At 40.4% G+C, this 21046-nt stretch overlaps 2 protein-coding genes across 3 annotated transcripts in view; both read left to right on the top strand.

Annotated features, from left to right (window-relative positions):
- The first annotated feature begins 14 nt into the window (after positions 1-14).
- Positions 15-5189, top strand: CRIPT (CXXC repeat containing interactor of PDZ3 domain). The gene is made up of 5 exons (XM_054821831.1): positions 15-73; positions 293-358; positions 754-808; positions 1473-1576; positions 4434-5189. The coding sequence occupies exons 1-5, from the start codon at positions 58-60 to the stop codon at positions 4496-4498; spliced, it is 306 nt and encodes a 101-aa protein (XP_054677806.1). The 5' UTR covers positions 15-57; the 3' UTR covers positions 4499-5189.
- Positions 775-21046, top strand: part of SOCS5 (suppressor of cytokine signaling 5) — a 93292-nt gene continuing 73020 nt past the window's right edge. For both annotated transcript variants that reach the window (XM_054821823.1, XM_054821822.1), the window contains exons 1-2: positions 775-808; positions 1473-1576. The gene's annotated coding sequence lies outside the window, so the exon portion shown is untranslated. The remainder of the gene's footprint in view (positions 809-1472; positions 1577-21046) is intronic.

Here is a 21046-nt window from a genome sequence, read left to right as displayed (position 1 = left end):
TAGACGTCAGTTCCGGGGTGGGTTCGGAAGCGGCTGTTTGTTGTGGTGGGGGCCGCCATGGTGTGCGAGAAGTGTGAGTGGGCTGAGGGGGTCTGGGAGCTCTGCTCCAGCCCGCCGGGCCCTGTCCTGTCCTGTCCTGAGCAGCAGCTACGGTTCCCGGGCTGTATGGGGCGGGCTGGAGGTGGCGGTTCCCTCTGTGTGAGCTGTGTTTATCCCACAGACAGCGCCTGTTGCGGGTGTTAACGCAGTGTAGTTTTAATTTTTTTTTCCTTTGTAATGTTTCCTTATGTAGGCGAGAAGAAACTCGGTACGGTAATCACTCCCGATACCTGGAAAGATGGTGCAAGAAACACTACAGGTAATCTTGGGGAGGTGTAACGCTTGTTTTTCAGGTCTCTTAAGGCCATTTGGGCACCTGAGCTATCTTATGATCTTAAGGCAAAAATTTGAGATAATTAATCAGGTTAATTTTTGACTCCTGCAGTTTCTCTCCTATGATAATTTAACGCATTGGAAATTTATTTATCTTGGGCTCTTTGGTATTGAACTGGGGTTTTTTTCCTCTTTGTATGGAATGATGATACACAGAGCACAGTATAAAGTATTCTGTTGTCCTGTGCTTTAATGCTGTGCTATAAGTTTTATTTTTCATTGTGACTTTATTTGCACGTGTGTAAAAACTATAAACTAAGTTTTTTAAAGTATGTTTGGAACTGGGAAATTTATTGGTTTATGGTTTTATTCTTTTTGTAGAAAGCGGTGGCCGCAAGTTAAATGAAAACAAGGCATTGACCTCAAAGAAGGCAAGGTTAGTATTTAATACCGATTTTGACTAAAAAAGTCACTTTGCTGTAAGTGAGGTCTGTTTTCTGCATATCTGGGCAACTGCTCAAAACTTATCCAAAATACACTTTAAAAAAAAAAAAATTGTGGGCATTATGACATTTGATTAATTGGTATAAGTATGTCCACGCATATTTCATGGGTGCTTTCTGCTGAATTGTAGAGCGTGGACAACTATTTTACTGCAGTTCTCACCCAAATTGCTAGGGTTTGATGCTTTTGTTAGGAGAGGAGCTGGGAAGACTTATTTTCTCCAAGATTGCCGGTACAATCTCTTGAGCATTTCCTTAATGTCCGGGGGACGTTCTGTTGTGCAAGGAGGGCAAGGCACTGCTGGAAGGTGTTTTAAGTTCAAAATAGTCTTGTATCTTACTAAAAAGATATATTTTTAGTTCTGCTTTTGTTAAGTTTTTGTCCGTAATGCAAGAAATCTCTCTTAATGGGCAAAGTGGGAGCTTTTCTGTAGACTTTGTGCAGCATATTAGAAATAATCCTTGTATGTCCCTTTTCTAAATTACAGTTTTTGCTGGAGTTTCTGTCTGTGCCCTCTGGCTTAGACTTTTTAGGATGAGGTGGAGGAAATACTTTATTTCCAGGTGTATAAATAAAATGATTTTCCTTTTTCCCAGGTTTGATCCTTATGGAAAGAACAAATTTGCAATATGTCGGATTTGTAAGAGTTCTGTCCATCAGCCAGGGTCTCATTATTGTCAAGGATGTGCCTATAAAAAAGGTGAGTTTCATCGAGTACCAAGTTACCTGAGTTTGGTTTGAAACTAGAGAGCAAGTGGAACTCTTAAATTTGTTTTGCCTTACAAAGAGAAAGCTGAGATTTAATTGCTATCTTCAACTACTGATAGGCAGGTGTAGAGAAGATGGAGTCAGACTCTTCTGAGGTGCACAGTAATAGAATAAGAGACAATGTACACGGGTTAGAATGTGGGAAATTCTAATTACATATAAGGAAAGCAATTTTCATTGTGAGGGTGGTCAAATATTGTAATAACAGGGACCCACAGAGGTTGTGGAATCTCTACAGGAGATATTGACAGCTTGACTTGAAAAGCTCTGAGCCAGCCTTATCTAAGTTGGCCGTGTTTTGAGCAGGGCAGAGGCAGGACTAGACACTGCTGGACATCCTTTCCAACTGAAGTCATTCTGTGATTCTGCTTCTTTTAGAATGTTTCTAGTATCTAAAGCAGTAGAATTGGAAGAATAACTGTAAACTTAATCTTGGCAATTGCGTAGAAAACTCATCTAGCAAGTTTGATTTTTCTTAGTTTAAAAAAAAAAGTGATTTTTTTGTGAAAACTGCTTGTTGCAGTCTCTTTTCTACTTCCTTCTCCCCTCTCCCTTTTTTATAATAGTTAAATCTAAAACTCTAAATACTGGTCTCAGAAAAAAAAAAACAAACCCACAACAAAAAACAACCCAACCCCACCAAAAAAACTACCCCACCCTCAGCCCAAAACCCCAACACCCCAGGCCCATCTACCCGCCAAAAAAACCCTACAAAACAACCAAATATCCAACTTCTGATCTTGGTAAAGTGATAGGCTAGCTTAATAAAAGTAGAATAGCTGGGGAGTAAAAGGCAAAGAGGAAAAAAAATAAATAGAGTTGTAAAATCAATTAAGAAAGTGTCTCTGAAGGCAAATCATGCTCATGGTTGTCTTTGTGCCTGCCTGTATTCTTACACATTCAGTGGCTTAACATAAGCCATTGAAAGGTTCGATTCTCTAAAAGGAGAGCGTGGTCCAGTTGTGAACATGCTTGATGCATTGTAAGTCAAGCTTGGCTTAAGATGAAACTGAAAAATGAAAAAGAAGAATGTAATCGTTGTCTCTAGAAAGCAAGATATTGCACTGTGCAGTACATGATGTATAAAATCTTTCTGTACTTACGAATTATGTGTGAATTTACGGCACTGAAATTATGCTCATACCTGGATGCTTTCTAGCTCCCATGTTATAGTACATTTTCAGTATTGTTAAAAACTGTTCAAAAATTCCTGAGAGGGGAAAAAAAAATCGATTTCAAGCAAATTTGTTGGAGAGCCTTAAGGACATCAAACTTTTACTAGTCTTGTGATTTTGAGTAGGTAAGCAAAAGGGCTCAAACTTGTAGGGGAAAAAAAGCAACATGAACATTTATTAATACTGAGGAATCCACATAGCACACAAGACATGGAGTGAACCAATTGTTAGATGTAGAGCTACAGCTAACCAGTAGTAACTTTTGTTTATGAAATTACTTTAATTGATCTATAAATGTGTACTGTGTCATTGAGTCAGTCATTTAGCAGCCTGCTGTAGGAGGGTTGCCTTTTCTATTTGCTAGATGCTCACCAGATGGCTGCCTGAATCCCATATGGTAGAACCTCGTCTTAAACTTACGGCTGGTTTGGGTGGGCTTTGGGATTTTGTCTTTGCTTGTGTATCTTTACAGGTTGAATCTGGTTTCTTCATAAAATTTAGAACTCTAAGTGCTTTAGGTTCTAGTTCAGACCATCGAAGACATGATTGTGGCATGTTTCTTGAAGCAAATGCAATCATATGGCTTAGCGCTTCAACTGTTGCCTATCTCTGAAATTGAAAGGCAATCTAAAGTTAATTACTCCTCAATTTAGACCTGAAGTGAACAGCTCGTGGGCTGGACTTTGCTCTCCAAAGTAAATCATGTGGCATGTTCGCTGCTGTTCTCTTTCCTAATGGACTCTTACATATGTGTCCAGTCACGTAATGTCAATATATGAAAGCACACGATTTGGAGGCAGTTAACAGGAATAGTTGCCACTTGACGGGTTGTTTTTTTTTTGTGTCTGCTGATGAATTGTCTTGTAAAACGAGATGTGGCACTACCAGACAAAAGATTTAGCACCTTTCTGCTTTAGGAGGGAAACAGAAATGACCCACCCCTCTGCTCCTCCTGACCTTGTGTACTTTTTGCTCCTCTAGTCTTCTGACTTGTCACTCTTTGGGTTTAGGTTGAAGTCCTCTGAGTCATCAGTGGTGATCTTCAACTCTGAAGTATTCTTGGTGTCCATTGTTTCTCACTTCTATGACTCTGAATAGCTTAATCCTATGAAAGTGTATTCTTCTCAACTTTCTCAATTGTCTAAAGCTCCCCATCTGTTAGTCTTCCATTTAGCAGTCAGTTTGTTGGTGACTATATTTTCTTAGCCTAGCTACTTTCTGTCCATCTTGGGCCTCGGTTTGGCTGTAGGACTTACAAAGATTAATAATACACCATTTTTACCAGATGAGAGCCTTTCCTGGCTCTCTTCCAGTATTCCAGCAAATGACAAAGGCTTCAGGCAGTGTTGTGAATCATAATGCTCTCAAAATAGAGCTTTTTTTTTTTTAAGTGGCAGTGTTACACATATGCTGCAAATAGTAATTTGTATTAGAAGTCATATTATTACTTCTGAATTTGCAATATCCGGTGAGCAAATGCACAGTTAGATTGTCAATGAGAGCTCACTTAATTCTTTGAAAGTGATCTTTACAAAAAACATAGCAACTATGTTTTTGAAGAAAAACTTTAATGATTATTTTAAAATAATTTACACACCTTTTGTGTGCTTATAGGCATCTGCTCAATGTGTGGCAAGAAGGTCTTGGATACGAAGAACTACAAGCAAACTTCTGTCTAATTGTATTGATTAGTCTTTTTATGAACTTCTGTGTCTTTGTACAGTTACTTTTCTCTAAAATAATTTGTGAATATTACTTTCTGGAAGATAATACATTTACTTGGAATGAGATGAGAGGTAAAGACAGCCTGATTGTTTGCCTAGAAATGTACATACTATCTGTTTTTTATTGTTTTAGCACTAATGTTAACTGATACTTTAAATTTAATGGTTTGCAGCAACTGATACAGTTCAAAGTGAATGAGAAAATCCTAGTGGATGGGTCAAAACTACGTTACCATCATAACACAGATATGAGATTAACACTTGTATTCTTTTGCAGTATCTTGAGTCTTCTGCTTGTCTGATAGTAATATTTTATAGATGTATAAAATATGAGCTTGTATCACCTCATTAAACTAGTATCTTCATTTAGTTCTATGCTTATAGATATTTATAATTATTCTCACCCCAAACTATTACATCCTCCCTTCTAAGTATTTTTTCCCAGATTTTAATGCAATTGGCGTGTTGAAGTTAACCAACCCTACTGTAGGTAGAAACAAAATTACACAAATTGTTAAACTACTGGAATCTAGTGTGTTACTCTGCCGGTAAGACTGATTAGCTATTCCCTTGTTAGCCTCTCAGGAGGCTTTACATATGGTATCTGGTGGTCCAAGGCAATAAAATAATAAGCATCAATTTCTAATGCCAGGTCTCAGTCTCATCATTTCCTAAGTTAGTCTGGCTTTTGAATACTTGTTTTGAAACTGGCTGTTGAATTCTATGATGTAATTGCTTATATACATGTCAAATTTGAAAAATCAAAACAGGCTGCCTTCTCTTCAGCATTGGTTTGATAAAAGTCCTGAAGTTAGTTTCTCTGGACGTGAGAGGCTGAGTGTGGCTCTGCATTTCTTCTGTCCTTTGGTTGATTTCTACATAAGAAAGCAATTTCTCTCATGGAGAGTAGTAAGTGTCATTGTGCATGCATTTTAGGGGAAGAGAATGGTACTGTTAATTCATGGTGGGGTTTTTATGAGACCTATTTAAGTGTTTACTCCTTCCAGCAATCTGCTCTTGGCAATCTCTTATGCTTTGCAACTTTCTTTCAATTGTAACAGAAAAACTATCAATGGGAATTTCCTTATGAATAGATACTCTGGTTTAGGTTTCCTTTTGTTTTCATATCTATTAGTGAGACAACTGCATGACTACTGGAGACTGAAAGTCGCTGTTCTTTCTATGTGTTAGTGGGAGAAAATAAAACCTACGGGAGATACAGTTATCCTCTTTGCTTTTAGCTCTTGCCATGCTGTGGTTGTGCTGTATGTAGCCCTCTAAAGGGGGTTGCCTGACATTTTCTGTCACCCTTAACTACCCACTATTGAGCATTTGTCACCAAAGTTTCTTGTTTCAAATGTGTTGATGTGCTGCAGTTGCTAAAATGGTAATTCTTTTCAGCATTTTATATTTACTAAGAAGCTTTGTCTGGATAGTGGAATGAGCTGGGTCCCCCAAAAGAAGAGGGGAATGCTGCTGCTTTTCACTTTAAAAGCTTCACTGACATTAACAATTCAATGGAGGTACATGGATTAGCTAGCTGGTAATAGCTGGCAGCCTGAAAAGTTATTTCCACGTGGTGGTGGCCACTTGTTTCCAAACATGTCAAAGAATTGTAATATTAGTGTACATCTCTATGGCACATCCTTTGTATGGATGAAAAGAAAATTTCTATAATTGGCTTCAAGTTCTGCAGTAAGTGCTTGTCAGCAGAGTGTGTGGCAATTTCAGGTGGCAGATTCTCCGATGTTCTCCGAACTCTTCACCCTTTATGGGTGTGTTCTATAAGAATGATTTGATTTTTTCCTATTCTGTGAACAAAACTTCTTTTCTTGTCTTCCTAAAACTTGCCAATATTTCTATTTCAAAAGCATGACTTTGTAATTCTTGAATACATGATATGAATTGAATGTTTATTGTACTCTGTAAATATTGGCACTGAATGAACTCTTACCTGATTTTGTAACTGATTTAAGAACAACAGGGATTAAAATAATATGATCCTTTGTTCATAATTGTGAATAGAGCTTTTATGCACCTGTATCTTATTACTGGGCAGCTGCTTTTGCATGTTAGAATATATTTTTGTTGGAAAAGGACAGGTTTTGTTTTTTAATAGTGGATACAAACAGTGGTTTGTTCTAGTGGTTTGTACATGCTTGGGATCTTCTATCTGTAGCTCTTAAACCTTCTTAGCCTTGTGAGAGGTTCAGTTCCTGAGGTCTGTAAAATTTGCTGATGTAACAGTCAACTTTCAGAAAAGCCCATTTTTCCAAGCATTGTTTTGGAGACCTATTGCTTTAAACTTAGATTACAAGCCCTCTCCTGCACCTCTGAGATGCACCACTGTGCAAGGCAATCTTGGCAAAGAAGCATTTAAAGTTAGCTTTTAAACTTATATACACCTTCAGTATAATTGAATTGTCGTATAAAAGCGTTTTTGTTGATACTAAAAATGTCTTGTTAGTATGGGACGCTTTTCCTGAGACATTATGCAGTGAAAAAGAAAAAATCTGTACTGGAAAGTTGCCATTTTTGTTTAATGTACTGAGAAGAACACATTAATGTTCCCAGATGATCAGACTGTCCTCTAAATCACAGGTTACATAAGAGATTTGTGCTGCCAAATTTAGTAGGATTAGAATTTTCCTCAGTACTGCTGAATTCCTATACTGTCCTTGCTGTTTCTGCCTGTTCGTTGGCCAGAGCTATTACTGAGCTAAGTATAAGCAACATTTTGATGCACATTACTGAGACAAGATATTAGCTATAAAAATGTTAACTGTGCCTGTAGCAGCCTGTCAGATGAAAACTCAACAGGAACTGTTGAAGGGTCCGTGTTGTGACAGGATATTCTCATGGTCTTCCTCATGCTGTTGGTTTGTGTTTGGTTTGGCTTGGCTTGGCCTTTTTTTGGTTTTTTGTAACCCTTTTCTTTCTCCTGCAGAAGCTGGAGAAAGGGCCATCCAGGATAGTCATTCGGCAATACTGTTCCAATGCATTAGGACTATTTTAATTGTTTACTTGTAGAAATGTGGCTTTTTTCCCCCCTCTTAGGTTTATTCTGTTCCATTATCAGAAGGATAGCAAGAAAGACTTTGTCTTATATACAAGGATGTCACTGACCACTCTGCAGTCAGTTTTTCTTGAAAATTGCCCAGACTTGCACCAATCTCTTTTTAGCAAGATAAGAGATGTACAGGTTTCAGATGGTAAGTCCGTTGCACCTACATGCTTGTTCTGTTATCACTCCTATCATCAGCCCTTCTCTCTGCAGTGCCTCAGACTGCACAAATACTGCAGTTCTGTACTAACTGAGCATCGCTCTGCCCAGAGACACTTAGGCCAGGACCCTCTGCCAATCTCACTGTCATGTATTCTGAGCAAGAGTGACTGGTACCTTTGTATTATCAGTGGACATAAAAGGTAAAAACCCAGCAGATTGAATGAAGTGGCTGCTCAAAGTAGTGCAATGAACCATGTTGCTATATTTTCCTAATACAAAGCTGTAAGTTTCCCAGACGCAGAAAGAATTCATTATTCATTGCAAGACAGTAAGCCAAGAGCAGGACCTGTGGCTCTTTACATCTGGTATGGCCTCTACACTGAGAGTCAGATTCTGGGGCTAATAAAGTCTTTAATACCCTCCTCAGGCAAGTCATTGTTTTCCCTGGATTGAAACTGGGGTTCCTGATCTCCTGTAGGTATATGTGGCCTAAAGATGGGCCCCTTTCTGTCATTTGCTTTGGATGTTGGAGAATCCAAGAATGGTTTTTGGGATGTTGCTGCCCAGTCACTGACTTACTGGTTGCTTAATAGAACGATCTGCTCAGTGAGCCTTGGTTCAGCACGGGATCATGCAAGTATCTCTTTTGCTTACAGTATCTTACCAGATCAGTAGTTTAGGAAAAAAAAAAGTGGCAGGGTACAAAACAGAATACTGGTGACAGGAAAACTCACCCTGAATATCATGAGAGAATGAACACATTGCCACATCACAGCTGAGGTTTGCTGCTAAGCAAAAATATTTTTGCTGTCCCAATCAGCAGAACTGGTTGGACAGTCTGATAACGCATGATGACAGCCCTCACAAATAACAGAGCCAAATGTTGTTTTTAGTGAGGATTATAAATGTGCTTCACGTGAAGACCAATTGGTTTTGAACTGCTTGTCTTCCTCCCAGACTTGTGCTTTTATGGAAGAAGTTATCATCTGAAATTAATCAGAAACTGATGTTTCATCAGCTTTTATGGGTGGGGGGCATAGTTCCCTTCACAGAACGTGCTTGAGGTATGCATGTGTTCATTACATCTGGCTAACACCTGCTGAAAACATGAGTTCTTTCTTGACAATGAATGCTTACTTCACCCACTTAAGGGCAACAGGAACAGATGCGTTGAAGGGACCTGGAAGAATTTGTTTGAAATCTTGCCAAGAAACTGAGGGAAGAGCTGAGTGGAATTTTCTCCATATGGGTATCACTGATAAAGATTACTTTCTTACATGGTTCACGAAGAGACTTTTGACATTTTTTGGCCTTGCTGCCATTCAATTGCGATAAATAGCAAGTAGATTTTTCAGGCACTACTGAATTGATGGTCAAATAACTACCCAATTAAGCAGACATTTCCAGATTGACTTTCTAGTAGAAAACCTCTAGAAACTACTCCTTCCTTTTTGTCTCTCTCTTTGCACTGAAAGATGCAGACTGAACGTAGCAATGCTAGTGATTCATTAAGCATAAGCACTTCCAGCAAATGTACATACTATACGCTTGTCTGCCAAGTGGTATTAGGAAAACAAATGTTGAGGGTTTTTTTTTTCCCCCCTGCCTCATCATGGTTTGATGATTAAATATCAGTGTTGTTAACTGTTTCAGGTCACATGCAAACACAGAACTCACAGTTGCGATTTTCTACTGGTTAATGGGTCTCATCACAGGCATCTTAAATATATCATTATCAGTCCAGTCTTCAGGAAATCATTTCTTACTGTTAATTTTCTGTTACTCCTTTTGCTGCCATAGAAGGTAAAGATTCCAAGTTTATACAGCTCCTAGATTTTGTCATGGGCATTTACTGTTTTGATATGTTTGCTACTGTTCAGTAAAACATCAGTGGAACTGAGACTGTGTGACAAAAGGCATGGCTGTCAGGGAGCTGGCATCCAATTGTCATCTTTTATTGATTAAAATATTTAAATGCTAATTGGATTAAGCAAAGACTTTACTCTGCCATCTTAAATCTCTTTCTATGGAACGCTTTTGAAAAAGTGATGATGACATTTTATGGCTTCCAAAATTGTTTCCTAAAGGATGGGAAGTAAGCAAAAGTGATATAAGGGAAGACTTATTCTACTGATTTTCAGATTTGTTTGTTTTGTTTTCAGGTAGTCCCTACTTATTAGGCTTTCATAGAAATCTTTAAAAGGTCAGGCATATTTTGTGTGTGCAGTGGTGTCAGCCTGAGTTTGAAGAGAGCCTGAAGCAGTGACTGAGATATTAGTTGCTCTAAGCTTAAAATAGATCCTTGTTTGGACAATGAAATATTAATAACATTAATTGCTGCCATTCTCATCAGAACATGTGAAATCTAAATTCAGAAACTCACCAAGCTGGCACATTTGGTCAGGCATTGGAACAGGCTGCCCAGAGAGGTGGTGGAGTCATCATCCCTGGAGATGTTAAAAAAACATGTAGATGTGGCACTTTGGGATATGGTTTAGTAGACATGGTGGTGTTGGGTTGATGATTAGACTTTATGATCTTAGAGATCACAAGAAGCTGGGAGAGCACAGCCAGGACAGCTGACCCAGGCTGGCCAAAGGGATATTCCCTGCCATATCACATCATGCTCCGGATATAACTGGAGAAGCTAGCCGGGAGGCGGGATTGCTGCTTGGAAACAGACTGAGCATTGGGTTGTTGTTTTTTTCCTTCCACATGTGGTGAGCAATTGCATTTGTGCATCACTTTATTATTTTTATTACTACTACTATTATTATTCTCTTCCTTTGTTATCCTATTAAACTGTCTTTATCTCAACCCACAAGTGCTTAGTTACCTGCTGGGGTTAAACCACAACGCAGCATCTTTTTCACCAAGTATTGCTCCTTGTTTGGTTCAGAGATGCAAATATTTAAAGGTAGCTGGGGACCTAATTCCCATTGAATTGGTTTCATTGAGAACGGGTGCTCACATCAAGCTGTGTAATAAGGTATTGCACAGTATGAATGAGGCACAAAATGTGGCATATTAGTGATGGTATATAAAAAATGTCACTTGTTCTATCTGATTTACTGTTACGGCATGTTTATTTCCAACAAAGTTTTAATAAAAATTCAGCTTGCCAGTAGCAGGTAAATAGTGACACAATAGTAGCTGATCTTTTCCTTATGCATAAGGATCTGGAAAGAGTTTGATTCCAGAGATCTTGAGAAACACCATCATGTTACCTTGTTGGTTCTGTATTCCCTTCAAAAAGTGGCAAACAGGACTTCTGAACTGGAAGTTCTAGCTAGGGATAAGTAAATTACCTTCACAGGAGGAATGAGGCAGCCTGTTAACTGATGATTGAGCCTTTTCCATATATCAAAACAGGCTGATAGTGCAGTACTGACTTTATATGCATGGTATATCATTGCATGATACAATGTAGTATAGCATTCAACCATTTTCCAATCTGTCCTTAACCAATAGGTTAAGAAAAAGGATTAAAATTTTTTTTTGAGGGGTAAATAAATACAGCTTTGTCCTCTTTGAGTCCTGCAGAAGGCCCCGTACATAACATTTCTATGTATTTGAGAGTCCTAATTTCAGGATGTAGAAACATTTGTGCAGAGGAAAGGGGCAGTTCTGGAGAGAATGGCTCTTTGCAGCCACTTATCCATATTTCATTGTAGTCCACTTAAGCAAATTCCTGCTAGTGACTTTTAGGAATGGGCAGATAATTGCCTCACTGTTTTTCCAGAGGGCTATGACTTCCAAAGGGCGGCTTACAAGGTAGCAGTTTCTCAAGCACTGTGGCATGCTTGTCTTGCCATGCCAGCTGGGAATTTTAACTTGCACCCTAATTCTGCCAGCCAGAAAGGATAGAGGGCAGTGTAGAAGCAGATTACATCAATCTTGTATCTTCTGGCTCTTCAGAGGGGGAATGCTGGCTGAGGATATATGGGGGTTTTTTTTGTTGGATTTTTTTTTTATCAAAGCATCTTTTGGAAAGTAACCAATAGAATCCTTTGAAATGGGACAGAATCCTTAGGAGCACGGATTAGGGGTCTGGATCCTCAAAGGCGTGTGGTCACCCAGCTCTTACTGAAAACTGGGTAATGTCTGAGTGTCTTTGGGGATATGTAGCTAAGTTTGTCCTCTGTAGGCTTTGTTAGTAGTTGAGATGAGTTGGTTTGGTTTTGATTTCTTGTGTGGGGATGAGTAGGTCATTTTAGGTTCTGGCTAGTAAAATGTTACAGTGGCATTATGCTGCAAACAGTGAGAGAACACCTTGTCTGTTTTTTGTTGGGTAGCTGTGAATTAAATACTTTTATCCTTTAGCAAGAATTTTAGGAGACTGCAAGGTGCTAACAAGAAGTGAGAACAAAGCTGTGAAAGAGCTGTTTCTCTTGTACAGATTCTCCAAACATAACACAAACATACCACATATGGTAATCAGTGTCTGGCAATTGTTTTTACTCTTAGTGCCGTAAAACTGTGATTTGGAATCTGTTTCCATTTGCTTGATCAGCATGAGAAAATTTTTGCTTGGATTTTGAATGACGCTGGTGACTGTCCTGCTGTTTATCAACACTGAGCAATACCATGCATATGTGTCCACAAATGTTAAATGTTCAGCCTTAGTTTAATATTCTAAAATATAAGTCTGGATAAAAGTTCACAGGAGGATCATTCTTAACTTCTGAGAACAGCTCTGAAATGAAGTGCCAGTTTTCAGTAGTCAATATTTAAACATGCTTCAGTTAATCAGAAAACCTGTATATCACCCACTGTGTATTCCTCTTTCCTCTAAGAATGATCTGCCTTTTGTCTCTAGAATGGAGTTCATTGTGAAAGTCTGACTGAAGACATGTTCCTCCTCTTCATCTTGGGAATCTGATACCTAGAAGCCTTTAAGCATTAAGACCTTAACACAGCTTAGGTAGCTTCGCCCTCAGATTGTTTTTTGAGGATCTCATCCTTCAGCCCCCAACACCACACAGGCTTTTGTGCAGGAAAGCTGCAGTGCCCATCTCAAGGCTGAAGATCCAATTGCGCGTGAGTTGGCCTAACAATGAAGCACTGGAACACCTATGTCTCTTTTTGTGGAGCTAGCTGCAAATGACTTCACCAAGATCATGGTATCTGGGTCATTAGCAAAATCAGCTTCGGGAGCTGGCTCAGAATCTCCTAAAAGGGAGATCACAGTGATACATTGGAACTGTGTAGCTGTTCCTGATTTTTTAATAGCAGAGATTATGATTAAACACCAGGAATTATTTTACTTCTACAACTGTGGGCACCCCAGCAGGTTTCTGGGGTGCATTCAAAGAAGGCATTAGGGACTCCCAGTCCTATTAGCATAAGCCAGTGAAGCACATGCCTTGCATTCTGCAGTTCAGCTATGGTTGAACTCCTTTGCTCCTCCTCTCCAGACCAGTCTTTGTCAGGCCAGAGTTACACCAGCACCTACTTATTTTAGTCCATGTAGTTTATAAATGTAGTTACAATCTTCTAAGGCCAGCATATGAAAACCTCTGCTTTGCCTGTGAGACCTCTGTCAGCCAAAACAAAGAGATTGTGTTTTACCAGTGTGATCTCTTTCCAGTGCATTATCAGCCTTGCTATCAATTATAAAGCAACCTCCAATACCACAGTGTGTTTTTTGCAGTTCAGAGTACAGTAGGAATATAGCTGCATCACTGGCAAACATTCTTATTTTTGGCTCTTTGGTATGTGGACCATTTTTTTTCAAAGGTAGGGAGCATGCTCATTATTTGATAGCCTCAACCCCTTCAACAGAAAGGTGACCCCCTCATTCGTGAGACGTCTTTTTTTCTAGCCAGAAAGAGGCACCAGTCTGAAAGTTACAGGGATTCCTGATTCGCTTACAAAACTAATCTGGCAAACCTAGCAGATGACCAGCAGGGCCATCAGCAGTTGCCAGTAAAATATGTACGCTTGGTGGTTAGATCTTAACTAAACAGATAACAGAATCTACCCTTCATACAGACCTTACCTTACTGCCAAGCACCTCCCCACTGAGAAGTCTGGGCAATAGGAAAATATTTGCAGCATGCCCATGAGGCTATTTCAGTTCAGGGTGAGGTGCCAACTCCTCAATTAAGTACCTCTCACAGAGAACGCCCTCCTGCCAATCTCTTTCTGCTTGTAGATGATGGCAAGTGTTTTGTGTGCAAGCTTTCAAGAAGGCCGATTGGGAAATGCTGTCAGAAAAGATACCATTTCTGTGGCATGAAACAGTCCTGCCATGAAAAAGCTGCAAATAACTGTATAAGCTATAATAAAATCATCTTATGTAAACCCTAATTTCCTACTAAGAAAAATATTTTTAGATCACTGTCATAATTGTTGTTACTGGAATAAGCAAACCACAAACAAACTATCATTGGCACTGTTCCTGTTGTCTGTAAAAGACCCTTACCTCCTAATCCTGTGTGAAGGGGAAGGTGTTCCCAGAACTTGGGATGGAGATGGAGTTTCACCTCTGTACCTTGTAGCTGTTCCCTGGAGGTCTTTCCAGTTCTTCAAGTTGGGAGACACTGCAGAACTATCTGACAGGATTTTTTCATGGCTCAAAGGAGGCACAGCACTACCACAGTATCAAGACTTCAGTCTGAGCTGTGAATCTGTCCCTTTGAGTGGTTCACCATCATGCAGTCTCAGTTCTGAAAATGAGATTTGCCTCTTGCACCTTAACTATAGTATTTCACAGATTTGGTTGTCTGTATACATCCAGTTACCTTGCAAGCTTTTGTAGTTGTCCTAGTTTTGGCTGAGATAGACCACCACAAAAGGACTGTGGGGGGTTGACCCTGGCTAGGGGCCAGGTGCCCGCCAAAGCTCCTTTGTCACTCCCCTCCTCAGCTGGACAGGGAAGACAAAATATAGTAAGAGGCTCGTGGGTTGAGATAAAGACAGGGAGAGATTGTTTACCAGTTATCATCATGGGCAAAACAGGCTCAACTTGGGAAAATTAATTTATTACCAATCAAATCAGAATCAAGTAATAAAAAATAAAATCAAATCTTAAAACCACCTCCTCCCACCCCTCCCTTCTTCCCAGGCTCAACTTCACTCTCAAATTCTCTCTCTCCTCCCCACGAGCAGCACAGGGGGATGGGGAATGGGGGTTGTGAGGTCGGTTCATCGCACGTTGTCTCTGCTACTCCTTCCTTCTCAGGGGAAGGACTCCTCACACTCTTCCCCTGCTCCAGCGTGGGGTCCCTCCCGTGGGAGACAGTCCTCCACCAAGTTCTCCAATGTGAGTCCTTCCCATGGGCTGCAGTTCTTCACGAACTGCTCCAGCGTGGGTCCCTTCCATGGGGTGCAGACCTTCAGGAATAGACTGCTCCAGCGTGGGTCCCCCACAGAGTCACAAGTCCTGCCAGCAAACCTGCTCCAGCATGGGCTTCTCTCTCCATGGGGCCACAGGTCCTGCCAGGAGCCTGCTCCAGTGGGGGCTTCTCATGGGGTCACAGCCTTCTTTGGGTGCATCCCCTTGCTCTGGTATGGGGTCCTCCATGGGCTGCAGGTGGATATCTGTTCCACCATCATCCTACATAGGCTGCAGGGGGACAGCCTGCCTCACTATAGTCTTCTCCACGGGCTACAGCGGAATCTGCTCCAGTGCCTGGAGCACCTTCTGCCCCTCCTTCTTAAATGACCTTGGTGTCTGCAGAGTTGTTCCTCACATATTCTCACTCTTCTCTCTGGCTGCAAAAAACTGCTCCTAGGGTTTTTTTTTCCTTGTTAACTATGTTACCCCAGAGGTGCTACCACTGTGGCTGATGGGCTCGGCCTTGGCCAGTGGCAGATCCGTCTTGGAGCCGGCTGGCATTGGCTCTGTTGGACACGGGGGAAGCTTCTAGCGGCTTCTCACAGAAGCCACCCCTGTAGCCCCCCCCCACTACCAAAACTTTGCCATGCAAACCCAATACAGTAGTGCAACTGCTTTCTTCATAAGTATCTGATGCATACCTGTAAAAAGAAAGGGTATAAGTGCTGAATGACTTTTAGGAGTGATCCTAGAAGGAAAGGTGAAGTCTAAATAAAGTAAGGACTGAGGAGGTTTTCTGTGCCAAGTCTACAGGGCTGCCCATTGTCACAGCAGTACAGGCATGTATCAGAAACTGTAAACACTGAGCTCTTGAGCTGTGGTCTTCAAGCCTGCATGTCTTCCTATTAATACCAATAGGAAATTCAATACTGCATCTGAAATTCTCAAGAGGTCATTAGTAAGTCAGACACACAAAGCATGGTAGTTGTAGAGGTAAACAGTGCGCATGTAGAGGTGCTTTACAGCTGAGATGCTAAGAAGCTGAGCAACTCAGTTTCTACCAGTTTCAGAATAAACTCAGGTTCCTCCAGTTTCAGAATAAAATTATGTTTAACATTGTGAAGGATGGGATGCCCAGGAACAATCATTCAGTTCATGAAGATAAGGTGACATTTAAAATGGAAATTTTGTTTTGACAAGCCTTTTTATTCCTATAGCTAGGCATTTCACCTGATTTTATTCAGCTAATAAAACACTACTTTAATATTCTAAATGTTTGTATCATATTTGAATTCCAATTTGCACCTAAACGTAGCTTAACGCTAATCAGGAATCAAAAAGAAATCAACCGTAAGAAATATCAGCTACCTTTTTCTAGCAGCATAAAATATAAACATTAGAAATCTGAATAAATCTATGTCATGTTAAATAAGTGCTTGTGTATGTAGAGAATGTGTCTTACTGATTAGCAAAAAGAAGACCCAATTTAATGTAGAGGCTATATTCTGCTGCAAATGAATGCTAGATTACTAATCAATGAGAAACTAACTTTTTTTCAGGAAGTAACAAAAACATGGGAATGGAAAATGATAAACTTTTCAAGTCAGGAATTACCATTTGCCAAATTAAATCATAATTAAAACAGTGATTCAAATTATTAATCAGTCTACTTTGAGGCACAGTTTATGCATGTCTGGATCACAAGTAGGATTTTTGGTAGGGAGGAAAGCAGGCAGGTATATTTTTGAACATTCCAAATGATTCAAGCTGCCAGGGGTTCGCACAGAGTAAGTACTGGGGCCATAAACAGAGAAAGCTTTAGCTAAGCAGCATGCGTATAGACAAAGTGTATGGCTGAAGGAAAAAAAGTAAGTTCTACTGGAGAGAAAAAAAATAATCTGGTTTGTTTAAATGTCATTCTAGCAAATAAATGCAGTGGGAGTTTCACTTGTGGAAGGATCTCAAGATTAAGCCAGTGAATGTAAAATTTGGATTAAGTTTGCATACTGCTCAGCTTTGGGTAGAGATACCTCCTTGGTGTAGCTTGCATAGCGTTTACATGAGCAACACTCTTGCTATAGTCATTCACTTTGGTGGGAATTATGAATTCCTGTAGGAAAGCAGCAGCTTTACCCTTTACTAGGCCATCAGCTTTCAGCTACCTAGCTACAGAAATAAATGTAACTCTTATCACTTTTGGTGGATATCTAGAGTGACCAGCTCTGGACTGCTTTATGCCACAGATACAACTACTTTCACATTTCACGCTCCTCAAACTACCTTCTTAAGAAGCTACTGTTTTACATATCCCTTTAAGGATGAGTATTTGCTATTCTCGTTTACCTTCTTGGCATAAAGAATGCACAGCATTTTTGCCTTCTTTATTCTCTTTACTATTATCTCCTGTTTTATTTCATTTTATTCAACACAACATCTAAGACTCTGAAAAACAGATCTTTTCCATAAAACGGCTGGACAATAACTAACTTAGAAAAGAAGGGTAGTAAGTGGTGCTTATAAAGGGAGAAGCTGTCAATATCATTGATGGTCATCATCTCATCATGACCTTCATCAAGACAGCGTCACTAAGTGTACCTGAATGGACAGAGATGAGCTTTTACTGGAAAGGAAATATCTGAAGGGATTTACGGTTGTAATGCAACAAATAAGCTGTACAGCCCAAAGATCCAAAGAGAAGTTTGCCAAATGGGAAATGCAGGTATACATTCCAACCCTTGAAAATGGCTTTAATGAAGAAACCTGCAGTTAACCTCTGGGGTTACTCTGAAGACTCAGTAGTTCTAAGAGGAGGTGGGGCTTTGCATCCAGACCTGCCCTTTCCTTTTTCTGTGCATTCAAGAAAGTGAGGATTCTGCTCTGGGTTCAAATCTGTGACTGAGGTACATTTCCAGTCTCGAACTGTTCACCTGGATCTGAATGTTGCTGAGATTTCACTGAGTTTGAGTTCTGACCAATTTCAGTCCTGGTCACAATGTAATAAATTTCTAGGATTAAGCTTGATCTGTTTAACTGTTTGTTTTACTGATTGCAAATCAAGGCACAGTGATATGCCCTTCTAAATGTGAAGTCTTACAATACTTGTAAGGTCATTTTTCAATATTTTGACAAATGACATGGATTTGTTATACAGGAAAAAAATCAAATAAACTCTGAAAAATCGAAGTAGAATCCCAAGTTTACAAATAGTGAATGTGCTGAGATGAGGGGATGAGAAAATAGGTCTCCCATGCACAATGCAGCAGTAGAGGAACCTCTTCCCAAACATATGAATTACAATGAGAGCAAAATCAAGTTGACACACAGAAGCCATGATCCCTGAATGAAATGCTAGTTGCAGCAAAAGCACTGGATAAATCATTATTTTCAGTTTCACAAATAAAAGGCTGCAGCCCAGAAAGCAGTGATAAAAAAGAATAAGTATTTATTTGAGAGGAAGGAGGTTTTCCAGTATTGGAGAAATTGAGCAGAAGAAGATGTAATTCACTGAAGGAGATTTTTTGAGTAAAGCAATTTTCACATTTTCCATAATGTACCTTTCTTTTGTACGTACTTCTTCCCTGCAGCTTATCTCGCATTTTCTTGATTCAAATAGTTCCCTTAAGTCATCACTGCAGTACTGCCTAAAAAATGTCTTTGCCAATTATTAACAATGTTAGAGTACTATCATAGCCTTAAGCTGGCCAAAGAGCTGAGCTGCTTGCCACAGGAAAACCAGAGGTAAAGGCCAGATGAACTTAGCAAAAGAAGGGGAAAGCACAGTCAGGCTAAGTACAAAGGATGAGCTCTGTAAATCTCTCTTCTCATCACACACTAAATGTTCATTCTCAGAACAAAGGATAAACAAAATTGTGTATGTTGGTGTTCTTATTTTTGTTTCATTAATGACAAATATGTTTGTAACTACTTGCTGGTTCTTCTCTTTGCATGGAGATAGCTTTTTTAGTTGGTCTTTAAATAGTGACTCATAAAGGACCCCTACTAAAAGGCTTATCCTTGGCATACTTTCAACAAAAGAAATAATGGGAGGACTTTCCTACCTACTGCTATGTGAATATCCAGAATTAAAAAAATAAAAATAGCAATGGTTGAACTAATGTGTGCAATGGATTTCCAAAGGAAAATGAAGATTTTAAAGCATACAAATATAATCTGTGGGAGTAAAGTTCAGATTATTTATCATCAATATTATTAAAAATGGAGAAAAGGAAATAAAAGCCCTGGGCAGTTTTGGAAGCAGGACCTTTTAGAAAAGAAACATTTTTTTTCCACTAAAAAGATTCTTTACACGTCTGATGTGGTAGACCCATGAATTAAAATAGGCCATTATAGCAAGAGGATATCTCATTAAGTAAAAATGATTTCTCAAGATGTAGGAATATGGTGCTGTTCAGAAAAGAGGAAACCAGCCAGCCCCTGGCTGCCTCCCTTGTATCAGGAATGGCTGGTTTTCCTGGTCTTGGGAGGCACGTGCTAAAATCTTACAGCTCAGACCTGTAGGGCATATTTCATGCACTGCAGGAGACAATGGGCAGAGAAGGTCCTGAAGAGGTTCATAGCTAGGAAATGACAATTACTGCCCAGGGGCCCTCCTGCCCTCTCGCAGGATGGGGTTATAACTGGTCTGGATGTCCTGCTGAGCCCTACAGTGTCCCCAAGATGGTGGCACCAGCAGCCCCAGATGGCTCACTCCTTTTTGCATCTGACATTAAAACTGGCACAAGAGGAGGCTCTGGGAACCCTCCTCCACAGCCTTGCTAAAACAGGACGTCCTTAGGTTTAGGGCCTTCCCACAGGGGAAAGGACCTCTGTTTACAGCAACTCGACTAGCAAAAGAACAGGTAGAAAAGAATCCTATTATCACAACCTTCTCCTAGTTGACTGGTATTGAAATTTATCTCTTTTGGGGAAAGGCTGTCTTTACACAACTCTCAAAACTTTCCATCAGAAGGTGCAGACCTTACTGAGTGAATGGCTCTATTTACTTGCAGCAATTTGAGCCAGGAAAATCTAAACACCCCTGATCTCAACAGCTAATTTCCCATTACAGAGAACATGTTCTTCCCATACCGTCTAGGATGGAGAAATTAAGAAGAGGGAAATCTAGAGGAGTAATACTCAACCACCAGTGAGAGAGCAAAAAGAGCAGTGTGGTGCTAGCCAGACAGGCTTGCCTGCAGCTGAGAAAGGGCCATGCTACCCCATAGGTGCCTTTGCCCAAAGAACAGCTTGCCATTCCTGGGGCATCCCTGCCTCCCCCAGTCATCCCCCAGCCTGCTAGTGAGATTGTGGGGGCTGTCAGCCCAATATAGCACAGCATGAGCTGGTATGGCATGACCTGTCACAGCTGGCTGTGGCCTATCCTGGTTTGGGACATGCCAGCACAGCATGGCATGGCACAGTCCAGTATGGCACGAGCTGGGCCATTATGGCACGGCACAGCGTGGCTCAGTGTGGCATGGCACAGCTGCCTGCCCCTCAGCTCAGCTGCCTGCTGCCTGGCACCCACAGACCCCATGTTTCCTTGGTACAGTCCTGGCCCAGCTTTCCCTCCCTGCATGCTGCATCCATCTGAAGCTGCCTTTGAGCGATGCTAAACAGCCTGTTTTCCTTAGTCTTGCTTCATGTATCTTGCACTCCAACCATCCAGGCTTTCCCTAATGACACAATGGCACTTTAACCCATGCTATTATGAAATCAGTCTTGTACTGTGTTTGGAAAATGTTCATTACAAAGAAAATTCTAAAGCTAGCAGAACTGGTGTTGGGCTCCCAGTACCAGCATGAGCTGTGCACACAGCATTAAGCAAAAAGCAGGTTTGCCCTGCTTGGTATGCAGAAGGAACCTGTGAGGCTCTGTACTGGCCAAATCAGAACAAGGTAAAATCTGTTCATATCTATCAATTTGAGACAACATCTTTATGTATAGTAGTGGCTGTTCTGGATCAAACAGTAGATAATCTGCAATTATTCCCCGA

The sequence above is a fragment of the Grus americana genome, chromosome 3 (genome assembly GCF_028858705.1).
Source record: "Grus americana isolate bGruAme1 chromosome 3, bGruAme1.mat, whole genome shotgun sequence".
Classification (NCBI taxonomy): Eukaryota; Metazoa; Chordata; class Aves; order Gruiformes; family Gruidae; genus Grus; species Grus americana.
The sequence above is the reverse complement of the archived record's forward strand: the minus strand, read 5'-3'. Positions and strand labels throughout refer to the sequence as shown.

Coding starts and splice junctions, on each gene's coding strand:
- CRIPT (XM_054821831.1), top strand. Junction 809..1,472: donor TTGACCTCAAAGAAGGCAAG/GTTAGTATTTAA, acceptor CCTTTTTCCCAG/GTTTGATCCTTATGGAAAGA. Junction 1,577..4,433: donor AGGATGTGCCTATAAAAAAG/GTGAGTTTCATC, acceptor GTGTGCTTATAG/GCATCTGCTCAATGTGTGGC.